Source organism: Saccopteryx bilineata, chromosome 5, assembly GCF_036850765.1.
Source record: "Saccopteryx bilineata isolate mSacBil1 chromosome 5, mSacBil1_pri_phased_curated, whole genome shotgun sequence".
Lineage (NCBI taxonomy): Eukaryota > Metazoa > Chordata > Mammalia > Chiroptera > Emballonuridae > Saccopteryx > Saccopteryx bilineata.
The window spans coordinates 7034255-7054596 of NC_089494.1; the positions used below are offsets into that span (position 1 = coordinate 7034255).

Here is a 20342-nt window from a genome sequence, read left to right on the forward strand (position 1 = left end):
CCAGGTTCAATTCCTGGCCAGGGCACATAGGAGAAGCGCTCATCTGCTTCTCCACCCTTCCCCCCTCCCTCCTCTCTATCTCTCTCTTCCCCTCCCGCAGCCAAGGTTCCATTGGAGCAAGGTTGGCCCAGGGACTGAGGATGGCTCTGTGGCCTCCACCTCAGGTGCTAGAATGGCTCCAGCCACAATGGAACAGTGCACCAGTAGGGCAGAGCACTGGCCCCCGGTGGGCATGCCAGGTGGATCTTGGTCAGGCGCATGCGGGAGTCTGACTGCCTCCCCGCTTCTAACTTCGGAGAAATACAAAAAAAAAAAAAAAAAAAAAAGAACAAGGTGATCAGGGGATTACGCCTCCCTCCATAATGGCCTTTTTACTTCTCTCAGACCTTTCCACAATTGCTGATTTCTGAGACAATTCTCAAAGTGATGCAGGTTGATTGCCAACCTGGATACGTAGCCTCAAGGGATGAGGTGCATACGCTCTACTCTGGCCCCTCTGCAGAGCTGAATGAGTCAACAATTCAAAATGGCCCAGAACCAGCTTTTTTTTTTTTTTTTTTTTTTTTTTTTGTATTTTTCTGAAGCTGGAAACAGGGAGAGACAGTCAGACTCCCGCATGCGCCCGACCGGGATCCACCCGGCACGCCCACCAGGGGCGACGCTCTGCCCCTCCGGGGCATCGCTCTACCGCGACCAGAGCCACTCTAGCGCCTGGGGCAGAGGCCAAGGAGCCATCCCCAGCTCCTGGGCCATCTTTGCTCCAATGGAGCCTTGGCTGCGGGAGGGGAAGAGAGAGACAGAGAGGAAGGAGGGGGTGGGGGTGGAAAAGCAAATGGGTGCTTCTCCTATGTGCCCTGGCCGGGAATCGAACTCGGGTCCCCCGCACGCCAGGCCGACGCTCTACCGCTGAGCCAACCGGTTAGGGCCCAGAACCAGCTCTTAATATGAATGGGAATCCTGGCTCCCACAGCCCGGCCACCCAGTCTGCCTTCAACTCCGTATTATCCCAGCGCCAGTCAGGGGCTGCCTCTATTCATGCACCGGCTGCAAGTGGGGGCCGTCGTCAGTCACAGTTCAGTCTTTCAGGCGCTTGCAGGAAGCTGTAACCTCCCCAGCGTCCCAGCTGCACTGAAGGCCACCAGAACACATGGACGGAGGCAGTTATTTTCCTAAGAGCCAGACTCAAAGAGTGTCTTGAGAAAGTGTTTTAAATAACATTTCCCCCTAAAATGTTGAAAGACTCAAAGATACATAACAAAATAAGTGAGGGCATAAAATAAAGCAGAAAATAACTCTTTCTTTCACTAGAGCACTATGTTTAAATTACAAATTTCCATGCAACAGTGTATACTGCCATTAACATCCCAATGAGACTACAAATGCTCATTCAGCCCTTAATTCAACAATTCCTTCTTGAATTCTACGTTCAGGACCCGGAGACACACAGTGTGGGACAGAGAGTGATGACCAAGCGCAGTCCTCGTCCCAGGTCAAGTGTGAACGCCGAGAGGGCACAGCTTTCTTCCAGCTGGCGGCACTAGGAAAGGCCCCAAAACGGGGTCCGATACATCAGAATTCGCCAATAAATCAGCAAGGAAATACAGGCAGGGGGCACTGCGAGTCAGAGTGAGCGAGGGGGCAGACGCTCCATGCCCGTCAGCAGTGACACTGCGTCGGGACAGAGAAGGCGGAAGGGAAGGCTGGTGGCGCTTGCTGAGGCCAGACCCTGTTTATGAATGTCCTGGCAATTTTCACTTCCACGACAGCTGTTTCCTGCGGAGGGGAGGGAGGGGAAAAGCTTATCCTAAATATCCATCCACTCACTGCACCAATACTTCCTGATGAGCAGCATGAAGACACGATGCTAGGTCACGAGTCACCCTGGAAGGTAGGCATAGTCTCCGTCCTCACAGAGCTCACAGTCTAATGAGGGGACGACACTCCAAATAAAGGAAAGTAAATTCACTGAAGTTAAATTTTTTTTTCTGATTGCAGCCATTTTTTTCTGACCTAAGTTTTTTTTGTTTTTTTTGTTTTTTCATTTTTCTGAAGCTGGAAACAGGGAGAGACAGACAGACTCCCGTATGCGCCCGACCGGGATCCACCCAGCACGCCCACCAGGGGGCAACGCTCTGCCCACCAGGGGGCGATGCTCTGCCCCTCTGGGGCGTCGCCATGTTGCGACCAGAGCCACTCTAGCGCCTGGGGCAGAGGCCACAGAGCCATCCCCAGCGCCCGGGCCATCTCTGCTCCAATGGAGCCTTAGCTGCGGGAGGGGAAGAGAGAGACAGAGAGGAAAGCGCGGCGGAGGGGTGGAGAAGCAAATGGGCGCTTCTGTGTGCCCTGGCCGGGAATCGAACCCGGGTCCTCCGCACGCCAGGCCGACGCTCTACCGCTGAGCCAACCGGCCAGGGCTCTGACCTAAGTTTTTATTGATTTCGACTGCTGTGCCTCTGTCATCCCATCTAGCTCAGTGAATGGTTAACACATGAAGTGTAGAGATGACACACCTTCTGCTTTAACATGCCTTTAACTACAGAGCCTCAGAGCAGCCACCGCTGGGCTCAGGGGGAGAGACAGGCTGCTCAGGGCTGTCATTAGGCTCTATTTTAAAGAACAGATATTAAAAGGACCTTAAAGATTCTACTCTTGATTGTCTATTCCAAACTTCCTAATGTGTAAATGCATCCAGGGAGGGACAGAAGCCTTGTTCTAGAAAAATATATGCAATTTGACTGGAGCGTACACTTAAGAACTGGTCCTGGGAACCCCTTTGAGAGTAGAGATAGTGCTAAGGAGGAAGACACTCTAACAGAGGCTCTCAGCAGACCAGAGTCACCTCCACAGCCTCAAGGAAGAAGCTGTCATGAAAGCATATCAAGAAATGGTCTTTTAACTAAAAGAGACTGCCAGCAGATGTTTGTCTTACCTAAAACATCCAGGACTTCCACTGTCGTATTTTTAGACCACCGCCTAACCTGCCCTAAGCCCTCACCTCTCATCTTCCTCCTCAACCCCTTCCTGGGCCTGGAACTTCACCGTAAGGCTCCCGAGCGCTCCATCTCTCCTCTGAACACTCCTGCGCCTCCCCAACTTAACTGAAACTGGGCCATCGCCTAAGAGGAGCACTGCCCTTAAAGCAGTGGTCCCCAACCCCCGGGCCGCAGACCGGTACGAGTCCGTGAGCCATTTGGTACCAGTCTGCAGAGAAAGAATAAATAACTTACATTATTTCCGTTTTATTTATATTTAAGTCTGAAAGATGTTTTATTTTTTTAAGATGACCAGATTCCCTCTGTTACATCCGTCTAAGATTCACTCTTGACGCTTGTCTCGGTCACATGATACATTTATCCGTCCCACCCTACAGGCTGGTCCGTGAAAATATTTTCTGACATTAAACCGGTCCGTGGCCCAAAAAAGGTTGGGGACCACTGCCTTAGAGGGCTCTCAAGGGAACCACTCTCTCTCTCCCAATTCCATGTATCTCAGGGGCCGGAGAAGAATGTTTCCCCCTTGCTTTCCCTCTGTGGCTTTAACACTTCCCCCTCCATTCTCTTTCCAAACCACCCCCCACCCCACCAAATCCTTTGAACCCCATGTCCACAGCTCCTGCTATACCTCCTAGTGTTGTCATCTTCTAAGCTGATCGTACCCGATTCAGTAACGCTCTGCTTGTAGCTCACTGTCTTCCTCTCCACCCTCAATCCTACAAACACTTAACGGGCCCTCACATCCAGACAGATGACAAGGCAACCCAAGCCAGTCACTCTAGCCACCTTTTCTTCCAACCAACCCTGGCCATTCTCTCCCATGTTCACAGCCTGAATCTTGTCCTCACTGCTAATTACACCACCTCCAAACACACAAAAAAATGAAGTAGCACAATTTCTGATTAAAATCTTCTGGACTTCCAGCTCACCGAGGGTAGAAACACTACTTCAGCAATTCTTTGTCTTCACTAAGACCTCCAACCCATGGAACTGACCACATGGGATCATTCATTATCTTCCTACTATCTTTATTCCCTTTCTTGGCTACCTAGCAGCCATGGCCTGTTGTTGCCTCCTGCCCCTGCCAACCTGGAACCTTGGGTCCACTCTTCCCTTTATATGCAACCAGCAAAACCTCTCAGTTGACCCCAGCTATCTGCCTTCTCCATGCCTAAACCCAAGGAGCTGAATGTTACTGTAGAAAAATACCACACAACTGGGTTAATTAGCCTAACTTGGCAATCACAAACATGTTTTACTTGGCTTACAGGATGTTTGAAAATACTCAAAACTGAGGAATTTCACACATAAATATGTATTTCCAGATTTTCTTGAAGCATCAGCTAATCCCACAGGGCAGCAACCACCTGAGCTGAATACCAGATGCTTCTCTTATAGCAGTAAAAACAATCGCAAATAACACTCATACCAGTATACTACGTGTCACACGGGTGTAAGAGCTTTCTGTCTACTCAAACTAATTTAACCCTCAAAGCAACCCTATGAGGCGGTACTGCCGTCTCTTTCTACAAAAGAGAAGCTGAGGTGGAGAGGCGCCCACTCTCACACCACACTCAAGCCCAAGCAGTCTGGTTGCAGCGTCCTTGCTCTTAACTACTGCGGGCGGCCTGTCTGTGGTCACCCCAGGCCTCTTCGCTCCCTTCCCCCAAACCCCACACCACATTCCAACCCCCAGTCCTGGTGAACAACCACAGCACCCCTCCAGCTGCTCGACCCACACACTCAGGAGCCATCCTTCCCTCCTCCGGTCGCCTCACCTGCCGCCTTGAACTCCTCGGCATGCACGCCAGCTCCAGCCCCTCGTCCACCAATTGCTCTGCTGTAGCTGCCACCGCCCTGCCCCGCCCCACCCCGCCCGCTGTCACGTCTGCATCCTTTCTTGTCTGGTGTACTCTGACAGCCTTCCACATGGTCCAGTCTGTTTGTCTGACAGTTGCCAGAGAGATGCTTTTAAAGTATAAAACAGATCATGGCTTTCCCTGCTTAAGACCCTTCAGTGACTCCTCACCATTCTTTAAATAAAGTCCAACTCTTCAGCACAGCCCGAGACCCGACATGATGTGGCAGCTGCCTGACTCTCCAGCCTGTTCCCATATGGTCAATCCCTTTGTTCACTATGTCCAGCAGGCTTCCTCCTTAGCCCTCAAAAACACCAAGCCCTTTTCTGTTTGTTATTAGCCTAGCTGATCTCTCTGCCTATATTGTTCTTTACCTAAATCTTCAAACGGCTAGCTCATTCTCACCCTTCAGATCTCAATTCCTCAAAGGTGATTATGGTACTTGTCACAGGCTATACGTTCCTCTTTGCTTCTTTAGTTGTTTGTGCCTATCTCCCCAGTGAACTGCCTCTCTGTTGTATGCTTGACACTTCGTAGGCAGTCAAGAAACATTTGTTGAGCTAATTATTGTAATTAATGTCTGCAGAGTTAAAGTTCTCCCACCACCACTAACTAGTATTAATGTTGTGAACGTCATCTGTTCCTTCTGAATGACTGGGCAGTCCACTACAACGTCACCTCTACTCTCCTCTTTAATGCCACCCAGATGTCCTCCAGCTGATTTTACCCTTAACAAATGAAGAAGGTCCTAGAAATCATGCCATCATGTCCTATTTTTCTGAACTGCAATTTCTTTTGAGTTACAATAATAGCTTTATACCAATATTCTATTCTAGAGGGAACTCTAACATCATGTCTTGGGCAGCTCTGGGGACTCATCCTGAACCACCTTTAGACAAAGCAACATCTGGGATTATGAAACCAACCAGTGCTACCATCTTCCTACCCATGTCATTTCAGTCTCACCTCAAACCTGAGCCCCTTCCAAGACTGTCTGTCCCAAACTCTCAATTTCTTCCAACATCTCCTCCCAACACTGTACCTATCTATATACAGAGAAAGGACATACATTCTTTGATGTGTGGACTTGTTTACAAAAGTTTTTTTCAAAACTACATTATATGATCACGGGTTATTGCTGGTCACTTCAAACACAGGAAAGAAACTTCTTAGTCACTATGGACTCTTCTTCTCCACACAGAGCAAAACACCAATGAAAACTCAAATTATTGGTCAAAGTATTGAAAGGACACAAAAATATTATCATACTCCTCTATTTTAAAATATCTCAATATCTCTCATTAAAACTTGCTCCTCTGGGTGGGGAAAAGAAAAAGAATGTAACAATATTCTTACATCTGAATACAGAAGTTAACAAATGCTTATACGTCTATCTAATAAGTTTAATTTTCTCCAACAGCATTCAGAAAATTGTACTGTCTAGCTCCTTACCTTACCCATCAAGCCTGCAGACATAAAGTTCATATCAGAAGGCAGATGGACTCTGTTTCGTTGTCTATGAAAACCTTATTCACAGCGTTGTATATTTTACACAGTGACCTCATAGCTGGAACCCATTCCTCTCCCCATCTGCAAAGAACAACTGTTCTCATCTGTGGGGGGAGCTCTGGCTAGAGTCTCACGATGTCACAAGCCAGGAGGAATCACTTAAAAACTCCTGGAAATGAGGGTTATTATATTGATCAGCTTTCTGCTCTTTTATTTTACTACCAGAGTTGCTGCAAAACCTAAAATTGATAGAAAGGAACAAAAACTGATACAATACAATTGCAGAGTATTTCCCTCATGTTATCTGTGCAAATTCTATAAGCACAATTATAAGCAATTTTTCTTTCAAGTTTTAAGAATTGAGATTCCCCACTCCCTTTCAAAGACAGTAAGCACCTCAGTCCTTTATCAGTCAGTAAATAAGTATTTACTCAATATAAGTTTATTAAACATCAATCAAATGCAAGGTATGTGGGAATAAGACATGACCCTGCCCATGAGGAAGTGAACAGTCTATTTGAGGAAACATATGTGTCAGGAAATGGTAATAAGTTTAAAATCAAGGGTAAACCGAGAAGTCAGCCTCAGGAAAGTGGCAACGGCTGATTCTGTGGATAATCAGAGGGAGGCTTCTCAAAGGGGGTGACATTTAGATGAGGACTTAAAGGTCGAGCATGATGACATCAGGATGCTGAGGAAGGCATCCAAGCACCAGGAACAGCACCCAGGGAGTCACAGAGGACTCGAGGGCAGGGTCCTCACAGAAACGGCTGAAGATCAGGCTGAGGGGAGCAGAGCACACCTGGAGGAAAGGGTAAGAGGAGAACGGGAAAGGCAACCGGGTCCTTGTACATGGCCAAGGAACTGGAGATAGAACGAGTTCACTGTGGGCCGAATGATAAACAGCATGTGAATGGATTGATGAGTAGACAATGTCCAACTCCCCTAAGAAAAACCTTGTCAAAGAAATCCAAGGGAAGCTTAAAAAAAAAAAAAAGCCAACAGGACTTCTAAAGTAAGAAAGATCAACTCATTTGTTAAAAACGGTTTTCCATTCAAGAGTCTATATTTATCACATGTGCACTTGACCACAGGTAAATACAAAAAGGTGATTAAAAAGGAAAAGATGACAGTATCTATTAATTGGCTGGATCTTTGACCAAAAACACAAATATAGAAGCTGAGCTCTCAGAATGAGAACTGGAACACAGTCAACATTTTCAAGTGAGCCAGGTAACACATGGCAGTATTTCTAATCCAAGAATTATGAAATGAACTTGATTCAAAAAATATGTGGTTCTGCTCGCCTCTCCATCTCACTACCTACGGCACACCTCACATTTCACGGCTAAGGAGACCTCAGCTGCCTTACTCCATATTGTTTCACATGTGCATGTTCTCATTAGTGCTACTGCTCTCCACACCTTCTTCCCACACACACCATCACTTAATGGACCCAAACTAGTCGTTCTTCAACATCCGCAGTGAACATCACCCCCCAGCTCCCCCGACCATTTTCCCGCACACCCTGGTCACCCGCTTAGCTGAGCACTCACCATCTACCCCCAAACTGTCTAGTCATGCGACTGCCTGCCCCCACATGACTGCCAGCTCCAAGTTCAGAAAAGCAGTCTCACCACCTTCATCGCCAGAGCACCCATGCACGTGCTCGTAACTAGAAACTGGGTCTGGCTAACAGTGGATGCTCAATAAACGTCTGCTAAGCCAAACCACTGCACTAGCTTGTAAAAGTATTCTGTACACTATAAAGCACTCAACCAATACTGTCTGCTGCTGTTTCCTGTCTCCTTTTCAACCTTGTTCTCTGCCATTCAGCTTTCATGTGCTCGAGGCACACTGAACGGTCACTACTTCTTGGAGCGGAAACCTATTTCCCACTTTTGTCAGAGTAGCTCACACTGGTCCCTCCGTTTATAACGTTCTTTCTCTTACCTTTACTTATGCAGATTGCACCAACCCACGGCCTGCATCAAAAATATCCCTTCCAATAAAACATTCCTAGATAGGCCTAAGTGGAAGTAACATCTCCCTCCTCTCAGATCTCAGAGCCCACGCTGTCTCTGTCTCGGGGTGCTTACTACCTCTCACCACCCTGCAGGCCGAAGGACGGGGGCGCCCTGAGCCTGTTCTGTCATTTATAGTACTTCAGGGCTCAAAGCACAGAGAAGTAAACACTGTACTAAGCGAACAGGTTCCTTCTGATTCCACATATTCAAGGAATAACCTTCCAGTCTGATTGAAGCACCTGGATAAGTGTTCCTCTCTTCAAGCCTTCTGAAACATCCTCCTTGGACATGTAATTTTCAAATATGCTCTTTTTCTTCCCTCGTGTGGACTTGTTCTTTGACTTTTTGTCACCTGGCGAAGCACCAACACCACATGGGCCAACCACAGAGGACACACCTAGAAACATAAGGCAATAATCAACTCTTTCCTCAATCAAACATCTCTGTATTTTTAAAACTGGAGATATTTTACGTCTTTTTTTTTTTATTTAAAAAGACCAACAAGAAAATGAAACGCCCTGATAATGATTTCAAATTGTCACAGAAAGGAAAGAATGGGTGAGAAAACATGACCAGAATGTACACAGACAAGACTTAAGCTTTACAGCAGCACACCATGCAGGGAGCACAATCTGAGCAGTGGGTTCAGTATGCTTTCCATTTTAGACCCAAACTTTTTAAAAATAGGGATTACTAAAAGATTGCCATTTTCAAGAGGAAATTAAATAGCTGTGCTCAATATAACAACAAATTAAGACAGGAAGAAACCACACTTAATTCTAGAATAAATAACATGGGAGAATATTTAACAAGTCACCAAATGAACTATAGCGCCCCTCCGTCCTAAGCCCCGCCCTGTGCCTCCATTCCCCTGGGACTCAGCTGCTAGCGCAGGGCCCTTTCCCTTCTGCTACCTCGGGCGGTTCCCAGGTTCAGCCTGCAGTCAGGGTGGCTCATGACTGGTTCCAAGGCTGCCTCTTCTCTCCAGATCCAGGGGAGCCTCCACCGCTCGGCCTCAGAGTTCTTCCTGCCCCGAGCAGCTCGGTTATCACAAGCTGAAACCAAAGAAAAATAAGTGACTGAGGAGCAATTACCCGGTAGCCTCCTCTGTGCTCTCAGAAATTTAGTACGTCGATGGCAACGCCATCATGGTACCCTCCCTGGGTCCGGGAGTCACTTGCTCCTGGGCAGTCAGACAAGCACACCATCTGTCCGGAGTCTCTTTCCAAGGCCCTCACCTTCACAGGTCTCTAAAAACTTCCACAAATGGGGCAATACAGTGGAAATTAAGGAGTTCTGTGGTTCTATTCACTTGAGAAATACACAAGAGCAGGAATACAGTTTTGAAAATGGCATAAAGACTCTAAATGCTATAATGAGATAGGCACTAAACTAGGCCTCAAGAGACGTGGCACTAAGTTTAACCTTGGACAAAATGATATTCCTCTACAAAACCAAGAAATCAATTCCTTACAATTCACCAACAAAACCTAATTCACTGCCACAACCACAGGCCAGAACTACGCAGGGAACCCAGATGGTTCGCTAGCTTTCAAAAAATGGAAAAATTGCCATTAAGCACCTATTCCCCTACTCTTACCTGCCATCACCTCAAACCAGTCAGACAGAAGCTCATGCAGCTACTTCTACGAAACACAAGGCAGCTGCCTGGACCCGCGGACTGGAAGACGGGCCTGTGGTGACCCCTGACCTCCCACCTGGCCACTGAACATGTCAGTACAACTTCTACTCTCTACTCTCTGCTGGCCGCCAGCCCAGGATTTAAGCCCATACTTGCAAAGTTTCAAAATCCTGGTAAGCAGCCTTTTATGGGAAAGCCTTATGCGTTCCCATAAAATGGATCAAGATGTCATTCTGAACACTAGCTTCCATTTCCTCCAAATTTCCCATCCTTTACCAAAATGATGTCATTTTTCTTTAAAATGAAATTAATATAGCTCAGAAGAGAAGCAACAGAGATAAGAGATAACAGGCCATTTAGTGATACGTGAAGAGATTCAGAGCTATAGTCAAAAATTGCAAGAAGGGAGAGAAACAGGTGGTTTGGGAGCAGCGATTCTCAACCTTTCTCATTCCATGGCACACATAAACTACTTACTAAAATTCTGGGGCACACCAAAAAACATATTTTTTGCCAATTTGACAAAAGAAAACTGATATAATTTTGTTTCATTCGCATCAGGTGGCTATGTTGTGTTGGCTGTTGTCATTTTTTATTTGACAATCTAAGGAAAAGAGATTAGTGCCTCTGACTAGTCAGGTATTACATTATGTTTTAAAAATTCTTGCAGCACACTGGTTAAAAATCGCTGTCTTAGATTAAACAACAAGATAGCAGGGAAGACACATGCAGGAGTCCAGACTATCTGATGGTCCGATTCAGAAACACAACCATCCGCTCATTCAACAGATACATCTGCAACGTCCTGTACAGGCACAGTGAGAAACCCGAACGGTAATTTATAGAAATCATGCTGAACTGACAAGTAATACAAGGTGGGAAGTGATGGCACGACGTTTGTTTTAAGTAAAGGTAAATGTACATATGACGGTAGACAAAGGACTTGCCAGGTCAGGAAATCCACGAGAGCTGCAGGAAGGACTGTGAGAAAGAACTGAGCATGTCAGAAAAGCATACTGCTGGCAAAATGAAACAAAAAGAGAGACACGCCTGACCAGGCGGTGGCGCAGTGGATAGAGCGTTGGACTGGGATGCAAAGGACCCAGGTTCAAGACCCCGAGGTCGCCAGCTTGAGCGCGGGCTCATCTGATTTGAGCAAAAGTCCACCAGCTTGAACCCAAGGTCGCTGGCTCCAGCAAGGGGTTACTCGGTCTGCTGAAGGCCCGTGGTCAAGGCACATATGAGAAAGCAATCAATGAACAACTAAGGTGTTGCAACGCGCAATGAAAAACTAATGATTGATGCTTCTCATCTCTCTCCATTCCTGTCTGTCTGTCCCTGTCTATCCCTCTCTCTGACTCACTCTCTGTCTCTGTAAAAAAAAAAAAAAAGAGAGAGACATGTACAGAAAAACACAGGCAGGCTCCTGCAACATTAATTCCATCTGGATAGAGTCCAGCCACATGAAGGGGAACAGTGGCAAGGAAATTCAAAGAACTTAGAAGGTTTAAAAAACCAGTCCCGTGTTTCAGAGGCAGTAGGGAATTTCTGAAGCATGAATGAGCAGAAGAGGACAGACCAGTCAGCTGCAGTTGAGGAAAACTAGCAGCTGCTGCACCTCAGGGAAGAATGAGAAGAGACTGGGGGGAGAGGGCTGAACCAGAGCGGTACAGACAGACACTGAAATGAAGAGACCTTCAACACGATGTTACATGGGACAAAGGCGCTCCATCTGGTGACCAGGTAGATCTGGACAACAGCAAGGAAGTGGCAACCACCTGAGATTTCAAACGCGGAGACTGGGGAATGATAACATCACTAAGTTAGAGAAGATGACGAATTCTACTTGGGGTATTACATACCCCCACATGGAAATATATACCTTTATATATACCTCTATACATGGAAATCCATACCTGTGCCTATACCTCTACAGAAAACACATGGGAAATAGAGCATAGTTTAGAGCAGGGGTCCCCAAACTATGGCCCGCAGGCCACATGCAGCCCCCTTAGGCCATTTATCCGGCCCCCACCACACTTCTGGAAGGGTACCTCTTTCATTGGTGGTCAGTGAGAGGAGCATAGTTCCCATTGAAATATTGGTCAGTTTGTTGATTTAAATTTACTTGTTCTTTATTTTAAATATTGTATTTGTTCCCGTTTTGTTTTTTTACTTTAAAATAAGATATGTGCTGTGTGCATAGGGATTTGTTCATAGTTTTTTTTATAGTCCGGCCCTCCAACGGTCTGAGGGACAGTGAACTGGCCCCCTGTGTAAAAAGTTTGGGGACCTCTGGTTTAGAGAGTCACATTAGCCAGTCATCTGCATAAAGATGGTACCCCAAAGTTTTCAAGAACAGAGGAGATGGCCACGAGCAAATAAATTGATAGAGAAGAGGGCTTAGGACAAAACCTGGGTTAGGGCAACTTTTAGAAAATGCAAAGAGGAATATGCAGAAAATATAACAAAAAAGCTAATAAAGATAGAGGGAAAGAACCAAAAAGTCAGATGTTACACACACACACACACACACACACACACACACAAAACAGTAACTTCCAAAGGAAATCAGTTCACGATCAGGGTTTTCAGGCACTACTGAATAGGAATACAAATAATGGCAGCCCTGGGTAGGGCAAAGGTTTGGGGGCGAGCTGCAAGCAGGAGAAAGACAACCCAAAACAAGAGCCAGAATTGAAAAGGGGGAATTTCATATCAAGTCCTAGAGAGTTCAAAGTGAAGGGGAGTTTCCTGCCAGTTAAGTGAGATGGAGGTACAAAGATCTCGACTTAGATGCCCCTACGTCGGCGGCATCTGTAACCTGCCTTCACAGCAAGTGTCCCAGTCGCGGTGACTTATACCTAACCTGTCTCTCCAGCTCAGGAAGTCAAAGAATATTTAGTTGGGTTCCTTATTATGATATTATAATCCCACTGGTTCCCACAGTATCTAGGAGAGAACACATCCTCAATAATCACTCTTTAAACGACTGAATGAGTTTGTTTTCAGGCACAAGCAGTGAGAACACCAAGCAAAGCAGGGCCATTCAGGGAAACCACATGAAAAACAAGTCAGCAAAGAATGGTGGTAAAAAACACAGGACCCAGGAAACAAAGCTGACAAGAATAGGCCAAGCCCTGGCCAGGTAGCTCTGTTGGTCATTGTCCGGATACATGAAGTTGCAGGTTCAATCCCCCGTCAGGACACACACAAGAATCAACCAATGAATGCATAAATAAGTGAGGAAACAAATCAACGTTTCTCTCTCTCCTCCTTCTCTCTCTCTTCTCCCCTTCCTCTTTCTCTCTAAAAATTAAATTTAAAAATTTAAATAATAATAAGCCAGACAGCTGTGCAGGGAATCGAAGCTTGCCTTTGGGTAACCAAGTACCATATTTTTCGCTCCATAAGATGCACTTTTTTTCCCCAAAAGTGAAGGGGAAAGTGCCCGTGCGTCTTACAAAGTGAATGTTCAGTTTTGTTTTAGCTGCTGCGGGTTCCCGGACAACTAGAAGAGTATTTGAACATTAAAGTCTCTTCTCATTTGTTAATAACAGTGCTAATGGTTGTTAATATTGCTGTTGAGTTTACATTGTTGAAATATTATTGTGGTATATTTTATTAAATATTTTAACACACCATTTGGTTCAGATTTTTTTTTTCTTATTTTCCTCCTTAAAACTCTAGGTACATCTTATAGTCAGGTGCGTCTTATGGAGCAAAAAATACGGTAGTGGAAGATGATGAAAAGATTCCGAGTACATATGATCTATGCAGATGCACAAACAAGCAACCATCCCTTCTTAGTGACACCGCTGTAAAGGCCCACTAACCCTGGAGAAATCCTGGGCACTCCTACCCTGAACACTAAAAGCACAAGTTAATTTCTAATCCTCATCGGCTCCCAGAATGGGGGCCACTGGTATACTGCCCAGCTGCCCACTGGCTACCGGAGAGGGTGTTCTACCATGGAAATAGCTGTACATTCTAAAGAGCTGGCCGGGCATTAGGGTGAACAGGCAGCAGCAGGAACAGCATGAAGCGGAAAGGGGGGAAGGCACTAGACTTGAGAAGAGGAAATCTGAAAAAAGCATTTGGGTGAAAGAAGTGGTGTCTTGAGACCCTTGATATTCCGCAAACCTAGCATAGTGCAAAGCAGGTGATCACAAAATTGAAATAAATGAAGCCTACTTGGGACAAAAGTCTCCAGGTTATAACAAATATATATTAACGAGAAATATGAGTAGCAGGGCCAGGACTAGGGTGAGGCAAGCAAGGCACCTCGGACTCATACAAGTGCCAACCCCAGTCTTGTAGGACTCTGAGAGTGAGTGCCTCCTTAAATGCTTGTGCCGTAGGCATCTCACTTGTCCTACCCTAGTCTCAGTCCTGATGAGGAGCAAAAGCAGATGAAACTTATGAATCTGGGTAGTAAAGGAAACTCAAGGAGATAAATCCAAAAGAAAGGTTTTTAAGGCTGAACCTACTCAGAAGCTACGAAGGGACCCGTGGAAAGCGAGAGACATAAAAACAAGTGAAGCAGGACATACTGGTAGAACAAAGCAAAACAGTGATGGGATTAAAATAAATCCCACTGAGGTTAAAGAAACAAAGAATTTACATAATGGATCAATGGGAAACACATGAAATAGTCAGCATGCAATGTTAAGACAGTACTTAACACCATTTTTAAAAATAGCCTATAGACCCCTACTTCATAACATATTCTGAAATACAGTTTGATGTAAATAAATAAAATTTAAATGTTTAAAACTGAGACAAGGAGACGGAGACACAGAGAGAAAAGGCAAGGGGAAGGACGGCCAGGTGGCTGAATAAAGAGTTTGACAAATATTATCCCCAGGAATAAAGTGGACCAAATTATCAAAACCAATCATTTACAGATTTGAATACTGTCCAAAGACATACAACAAACTGAGAAGTGTTTGCTCAAGAAAATCTACTGAATCTCAGTAAGATTAGTGGAAACGCGGGGCAGTGTGGGCTGGGGCTCCAACCATCCCACACCCACTCCCAATTCCTTGATGCAGAAGTTCTAACAGCAGGGAAAACAGTCAAGATTGGCAGCTTCACTGCCAGAGAGAGTTAAATTTATCTGGATTAGAACAAGGAGAACTGCATATCCAGGGGCATTTTTCTAGAACAGTAGTGATTCAAGGCAAAAAAAAAAAAAAAAAAAAATCAGGGAAGACCAATATCACAGCTATCCGGAATTTGCTACACTGGTAGGACAAGCAGTCCTACCAGAAATTTCACAGGGAGAATCAGGATGATACAATTCAAGTCGGTTATAAAAAGTAGGTAAGAATCTACTTTTTCCTGCTGTTTGCATGCACACAACTATAAATGTACACAAGAGAAATGAGACGGCCCTAGAACGACTCATCCCTGGGTGAGCGTGAGCCGTGCAGACAGACAGCCGGGCAGGCTTGTAAACTGCCTGAACTTTGAAAGCACTCCCCGGTCTCACAGGGACCACTGACAAAGGGTGGAGGCTAATCATGTCAAGGAGTTTAAACACAACCTCTAACCAGTAACAGGCTGATCACTAAGATACACTGACCCAAGGGCAGCTACTAGAAAGTCAGGCTAAAAATAAAAACAAGAAAGGAAGAACTGAGCAAAGGCATCAGCAACCGCAGCCTGCCGGGAAAACAGACTCCACAGAATTAGTCCAGGCAAGTCACTGAACAAACAAAAAAACAATCACCTTCAACTCAGAGGACAAGTAATATATTACCAAAATTATCCAGGTTTCAACAAAAAGGATAATATATGCAAAAAATTGCAAAGTATCACCCATATATTCGGGTGGGCAGTTTCAATAAGAATTGTCTGTAGGGCCTGACCTGTGGTGGCGCAGTGGATAAAGCGTCAACCTGGAAACGCTGAGGTTGCCGGTTCAAAACCCTGGGCTTGCCTGGTCAAGGCACATATGGGAGTTGATGCTTTCTGCTCCTCCCCCCTTCTCTCTCTCTCTCCCCTCTCTATAATGAATAAATAAAATCTTAAAAAAAAAAAAAAAAAGAATTGTCTGTAGGGGAGCTCAGGTTTTAGATTTAGGCAACAAAGATGTCAAAGCAGCTATATATTATAAATATATTCAAAAAGCTAAAAGAAACCATCTTTAAAGTAAAGGAAGGTTATGATGACAATGACTCAGCAAATAGATAAGATAGAAATTATATAAAGAACAAAGCAGAAATTCAAGTTGAAAACTAGAATAACTGAAATGAAGAAATTCACTAAAGAAGTTCAGCAGCAGATTTGACCTGGCAGAAGAAAAAAAACAAATAAACATGAAGAAAAAAATAGATGAATCAAGATTATCCAATTTGAAGGGAAAAAAAGATTTAAATGAATTTTATTTTTTTTTTTGTATTTTTCTGAAGCTGGAAATGGGAAGAGACAGTCAGACAGACTCCTGCATGCGTCCCACCGGGATCCACCCCGCACGCCCACCAGGGGCGATGCTCTGCCCATCCAGGGCCTCGCTCTGCCGCAACCAGAGCCACTCTAGCGCAGAGGCCAAGGAGCCATCCCCAGCACCCGGGCCATCTTTGCTCCAATGGAGCCTTGGCTGCGGGAGGGGAAGAGAGAGACAGAGAGGAAGGAGGGGGAGGGGGTGGAGAAGCAAATGGGCGCTTCTCCTATGTGCCCTGGCCGGGAATCGAACCCGGGTCCCCCACACACCAGGCCGATGCTCTACCGCTGAGCCAACTGGCCAGAGCCAAAATGAAGAATTTTTAAAAAATCCAAATTCAGGACTTGTAATAAGAGAGTCTGGCTCTAGTTTTAGTTAACCAGCCACTTATTTTAAACCTCACGTCCCCCTCCTGCTTTGACCCATCTAGACCTGTGGATAAGAAAAGTCCCCTGTGTCCCCACTTTGGGCCCTAAAGGGAAATTCAAATTTTGCAAATCCCCAGCCAACACAGGGGAATTTCCCTCCTGTCCTCTAGCCAGGACAAAGGCCACTCCTTCTGCCTGGCTTAAGCCAGGGCAGACATGCCTGGACCCACCCTACTCTCCCCCAGAGTCTCCTGGATAAGAAGTAATTTTTCTTTCAAATTCTCTTCGTGTATGAAGTGCAATCAGCATACACATCCTCCCAATTGGGAAGCAGTGCATTCCACCTCCACAAGGTGATCACAGAACAGGAACGAAAAGGGGACCAACTTACAGAAATGAAAAGGGCTGGAAGGGAATACAATGAACAACTTGATCCCACAAGACAACGTAGATGAAATGGACAAATTCCTAGAAAGACACAAATTACTGAAGCTGACCTAAGAACAGAGAATTTAAATAGACATACAACAAGCAAAGGAGTTAAACTAGTCATTTAAAATCTTCCAACAAAGAAAAGCCCAGGTAGCTTCACTGGTGGATTCTACCAAACCTTAAAAAAATAATAATAAGGCCCTGGCCAGTTAGCTCAGTTGCCTAAGAGTATCATCCCAAAACAACAAGGTGTGGGTTTGATCCTCTCGGTCAGGGCACACATGGGAAGCTACCAAAAACTGCATGACTGAGTGGAACACAAATGCTTCCCCTTCCCCCGCCCTTCTCTCTCTCTAAAAATCAGTAAAAAATTAAGTCCTGGCTGGATAGCTCAGTTGGTTGGAGTGCTGTCTCAGAGCAGGAAGGTTGCCAGTTCAATTTCCCAGTCAGGGCACACGCAGGAGCAGCTTGATGTTCTTGTCTCTCTCTCCCCCCCGCCTCTCTCAAAAATAATAATGGCCCTGGCCGGCTGGCTCAGTGGTAGAGCGTCGGCCTGGCGTGCAGAAGTCCTGGGTTCGATTCCCGGCCAGGGCACACAGGAGAGGCGCCCATCTGCTTCTCCACCCCTCCCCCTCTCCTTCCTCTCTGTCTCTCTCTTCCCCTCCCGCAGTGAGGCTCCATTGGAGCAAAGATGGCCCAGGCGCTGGGGATAGCTCCTTGGCCTCTGCCCCAGGCGCTAGAGTGGCTCTGGTCGCAGCAGAGCGACGCCCCGGAGGGGCAGAGCGTCGCCCCCTGGTGGGCGTGCCAGGTGGATCCTGGTCGGGCGCATGCGGGAGTCTGTCTGACTGTCTCTCCCCGTTTCCAGCTTCGGAAAAATACGAAGAAAAAAATAATAATAATAATAATTAATAATTATGGTAACAAGGTCCTGGGCAGATGGCTCAGTGGCTGGAGCGTCATCCTGACACTCAGGGTCACAGGTTCATTCCCTAGTCAGGGCACACAGGAGAAACAGCAAATGAGGGCACAACTGGAACTACTACGTGGAACGACTTGGTATCTCTTTCTCTCACTCTCTCTTTTCTTCTCTCTCTCAAATCAATGGGAAAAACATGTAAATAATAATCCTTTACAAACTCTTCTAGGAAATAGAGGAAATATTCCCCAACTCATTCTATGAGAATAGTATTCTCCCTGAGACCAAAGGCAAACAAAGACAACACAAGGGAAAAAAAACTTTAAACATCATTTTAATTTTCGTCTTGGGTTGGTTTTTTTCATTAGCATTTTTCTAGGAATTTCTGAATTTCATCTAACGTTTTCCTGGGGAGGTGGGCAGGATGTTGTTCAGACTACGCTCATGATTTTCTAATACTCATAACAGTGCTACCCTTTCTGAAATGATGAAGATGTGCAGTCCGTGCTACGCGGCAGCCATATGCCATGGGTCTTTTGAGCGTTTTAAAAAAGTGGCTAATACAGCTGAAAAACTGTCCAGTCTGAACTGCTTTTATTTCATCTTTATCTTGTAGGATATTTTCACAGGGCTTATAATTCTAGAGTGTTTGTTATTTTCTCTCAGTAGTTTGAAGATACTCCATTGTCTTCAAGCCTCCGTTCCTGCTGAGAAGTCTATTTGCGTTTCGGTCTTACTGCCAATTCTTTGAAAGTATGTTATTCTTTTTCCCCAATTCTGGAACTTTTGAAATATTTCTCTTTGTGTGGTTTTTCTACAGATTTATTACAATATTCCAAGGTATGGATTTCTTTGCCCCACTCAGTGTTAGTAAGGTTTCTCGACTCTATTGCTTGGTAACTGTCCTCGAGTTATGTCAAGTTTTCAACCAGTCTCTTCCAATATCACGTCTCCCTGTTCTCTCTCAACCCTTTGTCTGGGACTCCAGTTACACACTTTGGACCTTCTCAAAGTCTCTGTGTCTCCCCCGATCTCTTTCATAATTCCTTCACTTCACTAATTCTCTCTTCAGCTCTGGATAATCTTCTGTTGAACCCATCCAATAATGTTCTAGTTTCAGTTAACTATGCCTTCAAGTCTAGATTTTCCCTTTCGTTCTTTGGAAAGCTTCCAGTTCTCTACTGAAAATGGTGAAACTTCTCATCTCTTTGGGCAAGGTAAGCACAGCTATATTAAAGTTGGCTCCTAAAAGTTCCTGCAACAGAGGCCTCCCTGGATCTAATGCTATCTCCTATTGCTTCTATTTTCTTTTGTTCATATTGTGCCTGATTTTCTTAATTACAGGATGTACGTTATATTAGTAAAATGTTTTGTGGTAATAATTTGAAGCCTAGAGAGCTCCCCACCTCCAGAGCACTCCCTACACCCGGGAGCACGCCCCCCACCCCGGGAGCACATCCCCACCCCGGGAGCACGCCCCCACCCCGGGAGCACGCCCCCACCCCGGGAGCACCCCTCCACCCCGGGAGCACAGCCCTCACCCCGGGAGCACCCCTCCACCCCGGGAGCACATTCCCCACCCCGGGAGCACATCCCCCACCCCGGGAGCACATCCCCCACCCCGGGAGCACATCCCCCACCCCGGGAGCACGCCCCCACCCCGGGAGCACATCCCCCACCCCGGGAGCACCCCTCTACCCCGGGAGCACATTCCCCACCCGGGGAGCACGCCCCCCACCCGGGGAGCATGCCCCCTAATCCCAGAGCAATCCTCCACCCTAGGAGCACCCCTCTACCCAGGAGCACGCCCTCGCTTCCCCCTCCCAGAGCACACCAGCACCTTTCCCCTCCCCCAACCACCCGCTACGCTTCCCTTGTAAGCTTCCCTTATTTTGTTTCTATAACTTGTTTCCTACAGCCCATTCAACTACCTCTGTGACTCTCTAAATAAACTTTCTCTTATATTTTGGGGAAAAAAAAAAACAATAATTTGAGGCCTAGTACAATGTTATCGTCTTCCAAACAGAATTTACATTTGCTTTTTGCCAAGTACAGTACCTGAGACAAATACAATAAATTACCTCAACCTTTTTCCAGAGTTTAAATGTATTCCCAGTAGAGCTACAGGTCCTCTGGAGGCCTATCTGT

General features: G+C 45.9%; 1 protein-coding gene across 1 annotated transcript in view; it reads right to left on the reverse strand.

Annotated features, from left to right (window-relative positions):
* DIS3L2 (DIS3 like 3'-5' exoribonuclease 2) overlaps positions 1 to 20342 on the reverse strand; it is a 334423-nt gene that overhangs the window by 281223 nt on the left and 32858 nt on the right. Inside the window, exons 2-3 of the mRNA XM_066233727.1 lie at positions 9303 to 9443; positions 8628 to 8785 (exon numbers count right to left, since the gene is read on the reverse strand). Coding sequence (XP_066089824.1) covers positions 8628 to 8785; positions 9303 to 9345 — 201 coding nt within the window. The 5' untranslated portion in view covers positions 9346 to 9443. The remainder of the gene's footprint in view (positions 1 to 8627; positions 8786 to 9302; positions 9444 to 20342) is intronic.